General features: G+C 43.8%; 1 protein-coding gene across 1 annotated transcript in view; it reads left to right on the plus strand.

Annotated features, from left to right (window-relative positions):
• The first annotated feature begins 420 nt into the window (after positions 1–420).
• LOC139648577 (rho GTPase-activating protein 21-like) overlaps positions 421–12,790 on the plus strand; it is a 43,544-nt gene continuing 31,174 nt past the window's right edge. The window contains exons 1-3 of the mRNA XM_071524748.1: positions 421–732; positions 5,052–5,240; positions 7,929–7,950. Coding sequence (XP_071380849.1) covers positions 421–732; positions 5,052–5,240; positions 7,929–7,950 — 523 coding nt within the window. The remainder of the gene's footprint in view (positions 733–5,051; positions 5,241–7,928; positions 7,951–12,790) is intronic.

Here is a 12,790-nt window from a genome sequence, read left to right on the forward strand (position 1 = left end):
GCTCACTTCAGGCCGCCTCACCAGATGTGTGTGTGTATGTATGTGTGCGCATACTTCAGAGAGAGTTTTGTGTGGTGAGTGGGTGGGTGCGTCAGTCAGTCGGCCCAGGCTCTCTGCAGTGCACTGAGCCGCTGTGCTCTCCCCTCGGCAGAGTGGAAACATCATGTGTCTGTGGGACGCCCAGAGGAACAGCCCCGTTTCTCCTAGCTGAGAGCAGAACACAGTGAAAAAGACAGCGCGTATGAGAGAGGGAGCAAAACGGAGGCAACCAAAGACACTGGAAGTGGACAATCCAGAAGAAAAGAGGAACCAAAAGACACAGAACTGGAGCATTTTTGAGGGACAGATATCTTCTGGATAGTATTGTTAGTTTTCATCCATTCTGCCATCTGGTCCCACCACCTCAGCCTTGGCTATGCCATGCTGGCCCAGAGGAATGGGCTACCTCCAGGCTGTAAGCCGCTGCCTCTGAAGGATTGCCCAGACCTGCGGGATGTGGATGCGGATGCTGAGGGGTGCTGCTCCCTCTCTCCTTCCCCATCGTCCGGAGGTTGTCCCTGGGCTCGGCTGGCCGGAGTGGACGGCTGCCTGTCGGAGCCCTACTGCCTTTGGTTCCAGCTGTTGGCCAGAGCCTACTGGGGAGAGGTGGAGCTGGGGCTGACCAGCCCCAATCGCAGCGTGTCCTGGGCCAGGCTCCGAGAAGCCTCCAGAAGGAACTGTGTCCGATCTAGGGTAAGGTTAGTTAGGTATGGGACACATGCCCAGAGAGGGACACCGTGTTTTGCGATTTGACATTTGCTATTTGACATTTTGAGGCTAGACAAGCGTACAGTTGGGGCGTTTAGGAATACCCTGACTGGCTGAAATATGCGTTGAGGCGCTATCAGTGGCTGGCAGAGGCATATAGGTTTACATAGGAAGCATTTGAGAGGGGTGGAGAGGTTAGGGGCGGCTACACTTTGTTGTGCTGTCTCAGGAATTTTGTGTGCGTCATCCTGCTCTCCAGCGGCAGGGTAGTCCTGTTTCACTGACCGATATCTTTTGTAATGCGAGTGTGTCTGTGTGTGTGTTGGGGTTTTAGGTTTCGTTTATTGTTGGTCCCCATGGTGGATTCTGAAAGACGCTTTGCTGTATATTTTCAGAGGACAATAGTGTTTTTTCCAGTTGTGCATGTGTGGCTGCCCATGCGGTTTAGCCTCAAATTCTCAGTGTTTTCGTCGTCTTCTAAAATATCAGCCACAGCGATTTATGTATTTTTACTTTTTCTATATGCGGCGTGCACTGTACCTTATTGGAATGAAGTCAGCCATTGTTGAGTTATGGACCTAAGTGGGGGATTGGAGACATATTTTCCTATGATGAATTGAATGAGGGTGAGTAATTTTAAAGAGCAGTGGCCTGTGGTCAGAGGGAGGGAGATGAGGAGAATGAGGAGTGACTCACAGACTAAAAAACCTGTGGAGAAAAGCAGAGTCCACAGGTAATGGCATTCAAATCCACTCAAAGTCCTGGTCTCACATACATAAACAAACACAAATGTGCATGCAAATGCACTGTCCTGTGGGCTACAGCGCCATATGGCAGCACACAGATCAAACCCTCAATATGCACATAATGGATACTGTTTTGATGAATAGATGGCATGCATAAGTGGGCAATGCCAGTATATATTATTGAGATGACTGTGTGGGTTTGTTTGGAGTTGAATTATCTTTTGAACATGAGTTTCAGTTTTTCTACTGGAACTGGTGGTAGTGGAAACCTATAGTGTGTTACTGCAGTGCTACACAGCCATAGTTTACCTCCACACTGCGCAATGCTGCTGCTTCTCTTGCTCTATAATTATTATAGAGTATAACTTGTTATATACAGAGATGGAAAATGTGTGTGTGTGTGTGTTTGTGCGCGTATGTGTGTGTGTACATGTGTGCACACGCACCAAACAGGGCATTTGTGCCTAATGGCTTAGCTATTGCGTAACTCAACATGAAATTTTAAGCATGGAATCAAAACAAACAACTGAGGACCAAGCGGGATTGTGTCAGCCTCTCCTCTCCTCTCCTCTGCTCTCCTCTCCGCTCTCCTCTTTTCTCTCCTCATTTTCTTTCCCAGCTACATTGTGGACTGTGGAGAATTTCCAGGCCCACACCACGGGGTATTTGGTGGTGATTTCACCAGTCGTCCCGTTAAGCCCACACCCAGCCCACTCTCCGGAGGCCTCTACATCTGCTGCTCCCAGACAGGAGGAGGAGAGGTGTGGATAGAGAAGCTTGGAGAGTTTGCGAGGGCAAGGAGACCCAGAGAAAAGAGAGAAGGGCGGTGGAGAGAATCAATGGCTTTGTTTTGGACCCGTCCCTAAGATGTATTTTGGTGGGAAAAAGGCCTGTAGAGAGAGCTGGGTTGAGGCTGAGGCTCTTGGCAGGCCGTCCTGGCCCAGAGTCACTGTGGTGGTGTTAGCGACGACCGCTAACGCATGCCCTGCGGTGCCGCGGTTCGACTCCACCGTTATTTTGATGATGGATGTGACATAAGTCTCACTGCTCAGACAGCCCAGAGCAGCAGGAGACATCAGAATGGCTTTCTCATTGACACCGCTATTATAGTGTTGTTGTGATTAAGAGTCACAGAAGAGTTTTCTGATGTGTGTTTAGGGTAACGTTACAGGAAAAGTCTGACCAGGAAAATAAATTCTGACCAAAATGGATTTAAAATGCAATTTGAGTGGTGCAACCATATAAAAAATTGAAATCATGCCTTTTCACTGTATTTACCACCACTGAAAACTTCAATCACTGTCGTGCCTAAAATGCATATAACTATTAGATTAAGAATTGTATTGAGAAAAGTTTTGTCCCAATCTTGTATGTTTGGACTCTTGCATCACCTGACATTTTTGGACTTGGATCACCAAAAATGAATTACTCTTCAAGAAAATGAATGAAGTTTGTATGAAGCATTCATGCAGAATAATTGAATATATTAGGCTGCATCATGTGTTTCTTTAATATTTTTGGGGAAAATAATGGATTTGGACAGAAAAAAAAAAGCATGTTGTGTCATTGGCCCATATCACAGTGCAAGCTCTTTGTTGGTTTGCTCTATGATTTCTCTGTCTACAGTACCTCTGCATGTGTGTGTGTTTTTCTTAGGTCTCGTAACATCATCTTCAGGAAAAGAGGGTCATGGACGTAGACTGAAGTGACTCACTGTATTTTCTGCTTAGTTACAGTTGCCATTTGAGACCAAAGCGGTGTAAAGCCCTTTTCCTCATAAACAGTTTTTATAATAGAACATTTACTGTATGATGGCTATGGCTGATGTGCAGCATGTGTTGTGTTATGTAGGCATTTAAACTTAGGGTGACATGTTATGCAAGCAGAGAGCGGTCAGTATTTTGGGGTTGTTTTTATCCCGTGTTAGTCATAGTAGGTACAAAGGAATGTAGAAGATAAGTCTGTCATCATGCAGACACGCCAAATAGCCCTCCTCAGCCCCAAATGTGCTATAACTAAAGCCATATGTATCGTTGTGGAACTTTGGGCGGTACGATTACAGCGAAAATGATAATCCCGGCTATTTTGGCAGATATTTCTCTGTTATTAATCACGATTAGTAGTCTCTGTAATGTCAGGAACAAAGTTATTTGACTGTATTTTTTGGCATCTTTTATCAACATCTTGACTATTTTCAACTAACCACACCAGGCGTTCTATGATTAACTGTGGAAACTATATCAAATCGCAATGCATGTGATGTCTAATCAACAGCTTCTAGTGAATGTGATGCATTTCTCACTGATCAGACAGCTCAGAGCAGCAGGGGAGACCAGGGCGGTTTTCTCATTTACGCTCCTATGTAGAATTGTTGTCCTTAAGAGTCAGGGAATACTATGAACTCTGTGACACATTCGGACTAACTTTAAAGGGCTGCCTCTTTGTTTACTCTACTCTCAGTGTGTGTGTGTGTGTTTTGGGGGTGGTATTACAAAATATTACAGAGTTATAACTACTTATGCAATCAGTACCACTTGAAGCTACCTTACCTGTAAATCCACTCCTACTCCACTGTGATAGTACTCACATATCAGTGTGACAACAGCTATCTGTCGTGTTCGTGTTGACAGAGCCGAACACCTGGCTTGTGCAATTTTTTTTTCGACTTGATTTGTAGGATTGTAGGTCAGGGATTACACACCACACCAGAACATCTTGTTGAAGAAGCTGTTTTGAACATTACTACTCCTGAGGAAGAAAATTGCAGCCTCTTGCAAGTTACATTTGTCAATACTGTAGTGTCAATGTTTTATCAATTATTTACGCAGCATTACTTAACACACAAGCACCTTACAACCTAGCAACCTGCAGTGAACTTCTACTTCTACTACTTCCTCCTCTGATTACCCGAGCACCAGGCATAGAGCCGCGCAAACCTTGACCGCAAAATGACACCTTGTTATGCGGCAGAAACAACCTGCCCTACTGTGATAACTGTGAAGAATCAACAACAGGGGGATTTCTTGTGTTTTAAATGGAATTGGGAAGGAAGGTCCATGCTTACCCATGGGCTGTTTCGTCCGCGGAAACAGACTTTTCTTTGTTATAGCAAAGCCACTTTGCTTTACACAATTACCAGGGGTGAAGTGAGTGGAGTGACTGTAATTTGATGTGACTCTGGGTTTATTCTTACCAGTCACCACATGTATGGTGATGGTTATACTGTTAATGTGTCATTCTCTCTTTAGCCACCCTTGGTTTCTTTAGAATGGAGCAATGCATCATCTATGGCGCAATATGCTGCCAGTTTTTTTTTTTTTTTTATTGAATAACAGTATGGTTGCCATGTTTTCATTCCAAACATCTCACACAAAATGCCATCGTGATCACTAAAGACAGCCTTTTTTAAAATGCTCCCCTCCCTTCTCATCTTTCTCTCCAATTATTTTCAGAATGTATGTACTCATGATGCTGTACAGTGTTTTTGGAAAAAGAATATAGGTTCTATATGTTCCAAAGATCAACGCTGACCTCCCTGTATGTCTGTCCTCCCTCCAGGCCAAGCAGAAGGATGGGCGCGATCAGAGCGAGGCGTCGGCCACGGCTTCTCCCGGCGGGGAGGAAGAGCCCTTCTCCTGGCCGGGGCCCAAGACGCTCCACCTGCGCCGAACCTCCCAGGGCTTCGGCTTCACGCTGCGGCACTTCATCGTCTACCCGCCTGAGTCTGCCGTCCACTCCTCTCTTAAGGTGAGAGCACATTGTCTCTGCAACACATATCATGTAATAAAGTACTGAGTAATTTGGTTTGAGCAAGTGAACAATTCTGCATGTGGGGTAAGATAATATATTCACTTGTTTCCAAAGCAAATAATCTTGAATCAAGTGATATAAGCTTGATGCTAGTAGGGTGGTCTGCCTTCTTTCAAGACATTGTCACAAAATGTTTAAACAAAGTGAAACTGTATTGGAAACAGATGAAATTATCTCAGACCATTGGCATATTTTTTCAGTTTTAAGACTTTGATACTCAGTTCAAGACTGATATTTATTACAGTATAGTTGAGCCATCTCTCTTTACTCCTGCAATAGTAATATATGCACACACACAAACAAAATCAATGCTAAATATACAGTATATATGTAGACTGATATATAGTCAACTATCTCTCAATAACAAAAGATGTCACATCCGTTTTTGTTTCAAACAAATTTCAGTTACAGTATGCGCCTTTCAGTTTCGACTGAATCAAGAAATCTCCCCAAATACCAGTCAAGTCAGCTATTTCAGTTTCTTCCCATTGTTGTGTCTTCTTGTCCTCCAAGCTAACGCTGATTCAGCCAAACTGCCATGGGCGCCTAAATTATGACCAATGTGTCACGTGAATGATGTAAGGTTTACTTATTGTCATGGCAATGCTGGTCCAGATTGGAATTGAAAACATGTGACTCCATGCAGCTTTTTGCTGTTCACACTGGTTTGAAAACATCAGATCTGTGTCACGCGAGGGGAAAAAAACAGAAATTGGACACTTTTAGCTATAGTGTGAACATAGCCTTAGAGAAATACCAGTACATTTATTGCATTTGGAAAATTAGAAGATTTTGAATTGAAAACACACATCATGCAAGTGAACATCAATATTTGAGGCTCTTCAAATTTCTGTCTAGTTAGATTTGTATTTAAATTTGTATTTAACTGTTTGAATCCATTTTCTTTTTGGCCGAGGTCAGCCTGTGCTCACCATACATGGACTGGCTAGTATTTTAGAGATGGGGTTTGTTATAGCTAAAAGGGAAAGTATCGAATGTAGTAGCATAAGTATCTGCAGAGGGAGATGAACAGACTCTTTAAGTGCTCATCACTGAGACTAGACTAAAGGGCAGCACAATGTTGCTATTGACTTGTAATGTCAATATGCACATGTAATGTCATTTAATGTCAAAGTCATACAGCGAAGGGTTTTACAGAGTGTCTCTGACTTGTATCATCCCACCTGGGATGTCTGCCAGCCGTCCAGTGGATAACATCAGCAGCAAGCTGCCTTTTGCATTAATCCTGATGTTAAAGCACTTCCACCTCCTAATGGACACTGTCTACAGGGCTTTAGGTAAATACTACAGGACTGCTTCCTTTAATGGGAAAATGTGTTTTCAAGTCAGCTTTCTGAAGGCTTATTACGGCTTCCCTAGTTTTGGGGGGAGTCAGATTTTTTGTAAGTGATAATTCAGGATAAGTTGTGTTTATTTTGCTCTGAAGTGTATTTTGACAACCTCTTCAGTGCGCAAAGAAGGATTTCATACAAAGCCCTCTCTTTCTTATAGCTTTTGGCTGAGGTTCTGACATTCAGATGAGAAACTGTGGCACGACAGTTTATATATTTCAGAGATTTGTGCAACCAAATAGATGGGCAGGCTCTCCCTGGAGGTCTTCCTGGGTATCACAGTGTTGTTTTGGCCTCTTTCATCCTCATATGTCAGTGACTTCAAGTCCAATCTGGGCCACTTTGTGTTTCTATGATCTCACTTTAACTTAATCTTATGATATGAGAGTTTTGCTATGAACTTTCATTGAACTGCCATTAGCAAGAGTTTGTTCTCATAAAAACTGACAGTTCCTGTAAAAGCAGAATAGAGCCTGTCTCCTGCAGTAACAGCTGGCATTATGCTCATTCATAATGCTTTTGATATATGAAATTACACAACAAAAGCAAGTAATTGCTCTGTAAAACTTTTAGCTGACTGTCTAAGTCTTCTCTAGCCCGCTTACCATAAGACATGGCTGAGTGAATCTGGGAAATATTCAAATTGAAACCTTAAATTTCACCCTGTCCAGTCACACTTACTGTAGACCCTAACCAGGTCCTCCATTACGTAACCCAATCATGACTGGGAGAAAAAAAAAACCTAATCCTTGTCCTTGTACATTCACCAAATTTCATTGTAATTACTTTTAGGGTCTGGAGCTCTTGAGTAATCTCAGTCTCAGCCTATTGGGGTTAGCTTGAAGAGGGTCAGACAGTCTTAAGGAAAGCCTTGGGAAAGCAGGGAGTCTTAAAGGATACATGGAGAACATATGTGTCACTGAGGGGGTACGGATTAAAGGAGGCGTGTGGGTTTTAACCAGCGCTCTGAGGGAAATTAAGGATTTACGCGCTAAGGAAATGGAAAAACACAAACATGGCTATGATGTGGCTTTTTCTATAAAACTTTCGGGTAACGCTCTGGACCGCCCCGCCTCTTGTCCCCCTGTGTCCTTTGTCGCATTTGTTTCAATTAACTGTGTTTAATGATAGCGAACGCTCCTCTCCTCCTCTCTGGATCCTCTCCTCCTCCTTCACTGCTGGGACAGTCACTTCGTCTTCATTAAGGAAAGCTCTCTATGAAATTGAATAAGGAATCATCTGACATCTTTTTCGTCTCTGTTTTTTCTTGTAGGATGAAGACAATGGCAGCCGAGGTAAGTGTAGAAAGACATATTTATCTCTTACATTACTGTATGCGCTGCAGGGATGTGCACCATGTGTAGCTGAAACTTCAGGTGGGGCTATGAGGAAAACAAAAGGAAGACAGAGTGATCTGACCATGACACAGAAACCATTTGTCTTCTTTTACTTTCCAGTCCTTAGCTCTCCTGTCACTAGAATAGGGATCAAATTAGGATGAGAGCAGTCAGTTTCCCCAATGTATCCTCACTTTTCACAGATTCAAATAAACTAGACTCACTTTGATTATTCATAGTGTCTTGGTCTAAATGTCAAGCTCAATTTTTCATCACTGAAAAAGCAAACGCATTCTCATCGATAGCTTATCAAATGCCCTGTTTTTGCCTGGGCAGGGAGGTGATATTACTGCCGTTATAAAGCCGCATATTGCAGGTGAAGCTGTCTTTTCCGCAGTGTTATGCTGCACTGTGGTGGTTGAAGCCCTGGTCCGTCCTTCCTCCTCAGTGCGGCAGTCAGAGCTTTGCTGTTAGCTTGGCAAGGCCTCAGCATTCCTCAGAGCATCCGGCCCATCACTCCAGTCTTCTCTATTCCTCTCACGTCTGCAGCCAGCCCAGCATGAAAGCAGGGGGATAGCACTGCTGCGCTTCATCACCAGCTCTCGCAAACAGCTCTGCGCCGCATCACACGTCTGTCCGGTATACAGATACAAAAAAAGGCACATTTACATATGCTCTCATGCACACACATGCACAAACACACACAGACACACAATCAGACACCTTTCTCTCTCAATCTGATTCTAGTTCATTCCAAACAACAGTTTGGTCTTAAAGAAATAATCCATGACATTTTCATATAAATAAATGTTTGATTTCCTACTCTCTATTGCCAAGTAATGTAACACAATAGTGATTCAACCTATAGCCAGTTCATGAAAGCTTTTACAAGCTTTTATATTACATCTGTTCTAAACACCTGGTAGGTCTTTCTCTGGGAAAATGCTTTTTGCGTTTTATGTCTCTGGCAGCAGCAACAGCAGTTTGTTTGGAATAAATAATAGAAGAACTGGGTAGCAGTTGAGCAGCGATAGCCACCATGGCTGAACAGACAAAGAAAAGACCGGTACCTGCAAAAAGTCAAACTTCATCAAAAGAAAGTCAAAGGAAAAAGGCGTCACAGTACTGGCCACACTGTTTGACTGCCTCTGGGAAGTGCAGTGCAAAAACACCACATTACCGCTCAGCACCAAAGATGTTGCCAAAAAAAAAGTGAGAATCTCATGGATTATGACTTTAAAGATATTAATCTTTGTTTATGTTACGCTCATAATCGTGATCCACAGCACTGAGACTGCTTTCGTATCTCATGTGCTGGGTTACACCGTCGTATGGCTGATACTGTTTAGACTACACCGCTAAATCTTGGCACATGCTTAACAGAAAAGACATAATTTCAGCTTCTTGAGCTGTCATAACATCGATATGGTGACGCAGTGGTAGCGCAAGACGTGGACCTGGCATTACAGGCTCTGTTTGTGCATTAGAAATCTCTCTAAAAGAAACGCTGCCCTTTCATACTCTTGAAATAGAGGTAAAAACTCCCAAACACTGTCTACACTTGCATATTAAATAAATGTATTATCTGGAAACGTTTCCATCATTTAATATGCAAGTGCACACAGCTTTTGTGGGTTTTTTACTTCTCATTGATTGCGCTCCTCCTACCCACTTGTCACTAAGACTCCCCTTCAGGTGTGCAGAAGATTTCTATGTTCATGAATACTCTTGAATTAGGAAAGTAATCATCGGTCATTAGCTTGATTTTTGGCTTGTTAAAGACCCAAAGCTGGGTTGTGCCCCACCAGGTGTGATTCAGTGGATTGCTATGACATAAGTGGACAGTGAAAGTGAAGAATCCAGGGTGAAAGGCGGGTGAGTGGAGCGTTTGCGTAGCAGTGATAAATCTGATTCTGAAGGGCTCTCAAAGGGAAATTGAGCAAGTGGTGGATTCCTGTAAGTGTCCCTCAGCATCCCTCTTGGCCCTCGGTGTCACATTCCTCGACTATCCTCCCTCTTCCCTCCCTCCACTTCAATCCCCCCCTCCTCATTCACCACAGGCCCCGAAACATAAAACATCACACACACACGCACACACACACACACAGACACAGGGCCGCGCTGTGGCAAGAGGAAACCCTTGGGGGAATTTGTGTGTCTGTACACATTCTTGCATGGAAGTGTTACACTTTTTATGAACTTGAACTTGTGCGTGTGTGTGTCTGTGTAAGTGCCTATATTATCAAATATGTAGTGTGTTGTTAAGTGCATGTGAGCCATTCCCTGCTCAGCTCAATAGATGATGAATAATGACCCTGAGAGCCCCCCCCCTGCTGCCACAGGAAGTCGCTTGGCTTGCTTCCAGCTTCCCATAAATCCCTCTCTGCTTCACACCGCGCTCAGAGACCCGGCCATGCTGACAGGTAGCGGGGCATGTATGCATATCAGAAATGTCAGGAATCCCCCTGCGGGTCCACAGCTGATAGAGACAAGGGCTGCACAATTAATCATGTATAAACTTATATTGCGACTGTAGCTTCCACAACTGATAAGCGCAGAATATCGGCATTATTGTAAATGGTGAAGCATTTCATGTAATTCAGAAGTGATGTTGATACGTATGTGGTGCAAAAAATGCAGTAAAAGCAATCGTGATCCATATCTAGAAAAATAATCAGAATTATTAGACATTTCTGAAAAGGTTCTACGCATGTTGGACTAAAATGTTTCTCAGGATCTTGAGTGTCGTTTGGAGTCAGTTTTCACGACTGCCTGGCTTTTCCACGCAGCACTCTCAATTTCAAACTGGACCTCAAGCGATAAAAGCAGTTCCTGATCACGACTGTTTAGTTTTTACACCGTATAATTTTAACACTGCCTTTAAGGCTGTTAAGTAGTCTGATAATAGATGGAAGAAGTGTTTCCTAGTGGGTAGAGAGGTCCCATAAATCAAAGGGCACTGGATCAGTCCCTGCAACAGCCAAGGTGCCCATCAGCAGCCATGTGTCCTTTCAAAGTATCGTTGTGTAAAACGAGAACCCCTACCTGCTCTCTTATTGCATAGTCTACTGCTCTGGATAGGAGTGTCAGAGGCTCAAAGGTAAATGCAGTAAAATGAATAGTCCAGTGGCAAGGTGGCCTAGTGGTGAGCCCTGGTTCGATACCCACAACAGCCACTGTGTCCATAAACAGCCATTTCTCTTGTCAAAGTATCCTTGAACAAGACACTAAACCCCTACAAGCACTGTACTGTATGTTGCTCTGGATAAGGGTGTCATCAAAATAACTAAAATGTAAAAAGTAAGGGCGAATTTAAAGCTGCAGTAGGCAAATTTTTGTATTGTTAATTCCACCCTCCTCCCTCTCAGTTGGTCAGCTCCCCAACACTTGTCGCTCATCAGGCTGAGGTAACCACCATCCGTAAAGCCACATCAGGCATTGAAGAAGCAGACAGCAAAAGTCTTGCAAAAAGCAATGCCAACGCTCACTGTGTTTTCGAACAGGTCTTGTCTGCCACATGCTTCGCTTTGCGGTTCTTTCATTTGTTACTGCTTTCTGCCATTGTTGCTGTTGCTATGGCTTCCCTGCGCTTGATAGCCACAGCCCGACTCGCCGCCAGTCGCAACCATAGCAAACGGTATGCGCTCCAAAACATCCCGAACATCACTGAAAAGCCAATTTCAGGCAAACGGGGGGGATTTCAGCATGTGCACACAAGGTCAAACACAGACTCTGACTGATAATGTATAATATATCCTATAGGTACATATTATTTTAACGTAAAAAAAAAAAAAGAAGGTGCATACTGCAGCTTTAAGCCACCCAGGTCCAGTTTTGTATGGTTTTCTGTGTCCCAGTCACAGATAGCAGTGCAGGTCTGTGATGTTCGCTGCAGCCTCCCAGCCTCCCCAGCGAGCTGCAGTGCAGTTTATTTGCTTGACTCCGGGCCAGCGTGTGATGAGGCTGTTGGTGTTTGGAGAGAGGGGGCCTGCTGACCGCATGTTGACTAGCTGGGTGTTGCCGCTGGAAACACTTCAAACCCCCAGAAACACACACACAGGCACACACACACACACACACACGGACATAGACATAGAAATATGGATAAACAAACACAGACATAGATATATAGGTGCATGGAGGAAGTTCATCGCAACCCAAACATGGAAACAGAGGAATGATGAATGCCTTACTCTGTGTGTGTGTGTGTGTGTGTGTGTGTGTGTGTGTGTGTGTGTGTGTGTGTGTGTGTGTGTGTGCGTGCGTGCGTGCGTGTGCGTCTCAAATATGGATCTTGTTTGTTTCCTTTCACAGCGGTTGTGTACATACCAAGCGCCTGTTATTTCAAATTCTCCTCTCTATCTCGCTCTCTCTCTCTCTTCTTCCCTTCCTCTTCTTCTTCCCTCCTTCCATTTTTCGTCCCTCCCCCCCTTCTATATCTCTCTCTCTCTCACTCTCTCTTCGGTTGTGTATTTTAGCAAGCTGTTGAAGGGTAAAACACAAATGAGGCGTATTGTGCTATGCTTGTGAAACTGTGGTACTTCAAGGCAGCAAAAAGAGCGATATAAAAATTTCCCCATCTGTTCAAATATTTGTTTTTCATTCTGTGTGAAAGTTTTCGCTGCAGATATTGGCTTTATTTCCTTCATTTTTGTAATTTTTTTTTTTTGGTCAGATTTTGGTTAGCATCCATAAAGATTGCAGAGGGAGCCATAGCACAAGCAAACAGAATTCCCCAGTATTCTCTAGTGGGTTTTTAAACGCCCCACCTTCTTTAACAGAGCTTTGTCCAGCTTGC

This window comes from Centroberyx affinis, unplaced genomic scaffold, assembly GCF_046629955.1.
Source record: "Centroberyx affinis isolate AG114_WGS23_722 - 3 ecotype Tasmania unplaced genomic scaffold, CSIRO-AGI_Caff_v1 ptg001229l_1, whole genome shotgun sequence".
In the NCBI taxonomy this organism is placed as follows: domain Eukaryota; kingdom Metazoa; phylum Chordata; class Actinopteri; order Beryciformes; family Berycidae; genus Centroberyx; species Centroberyx affinis.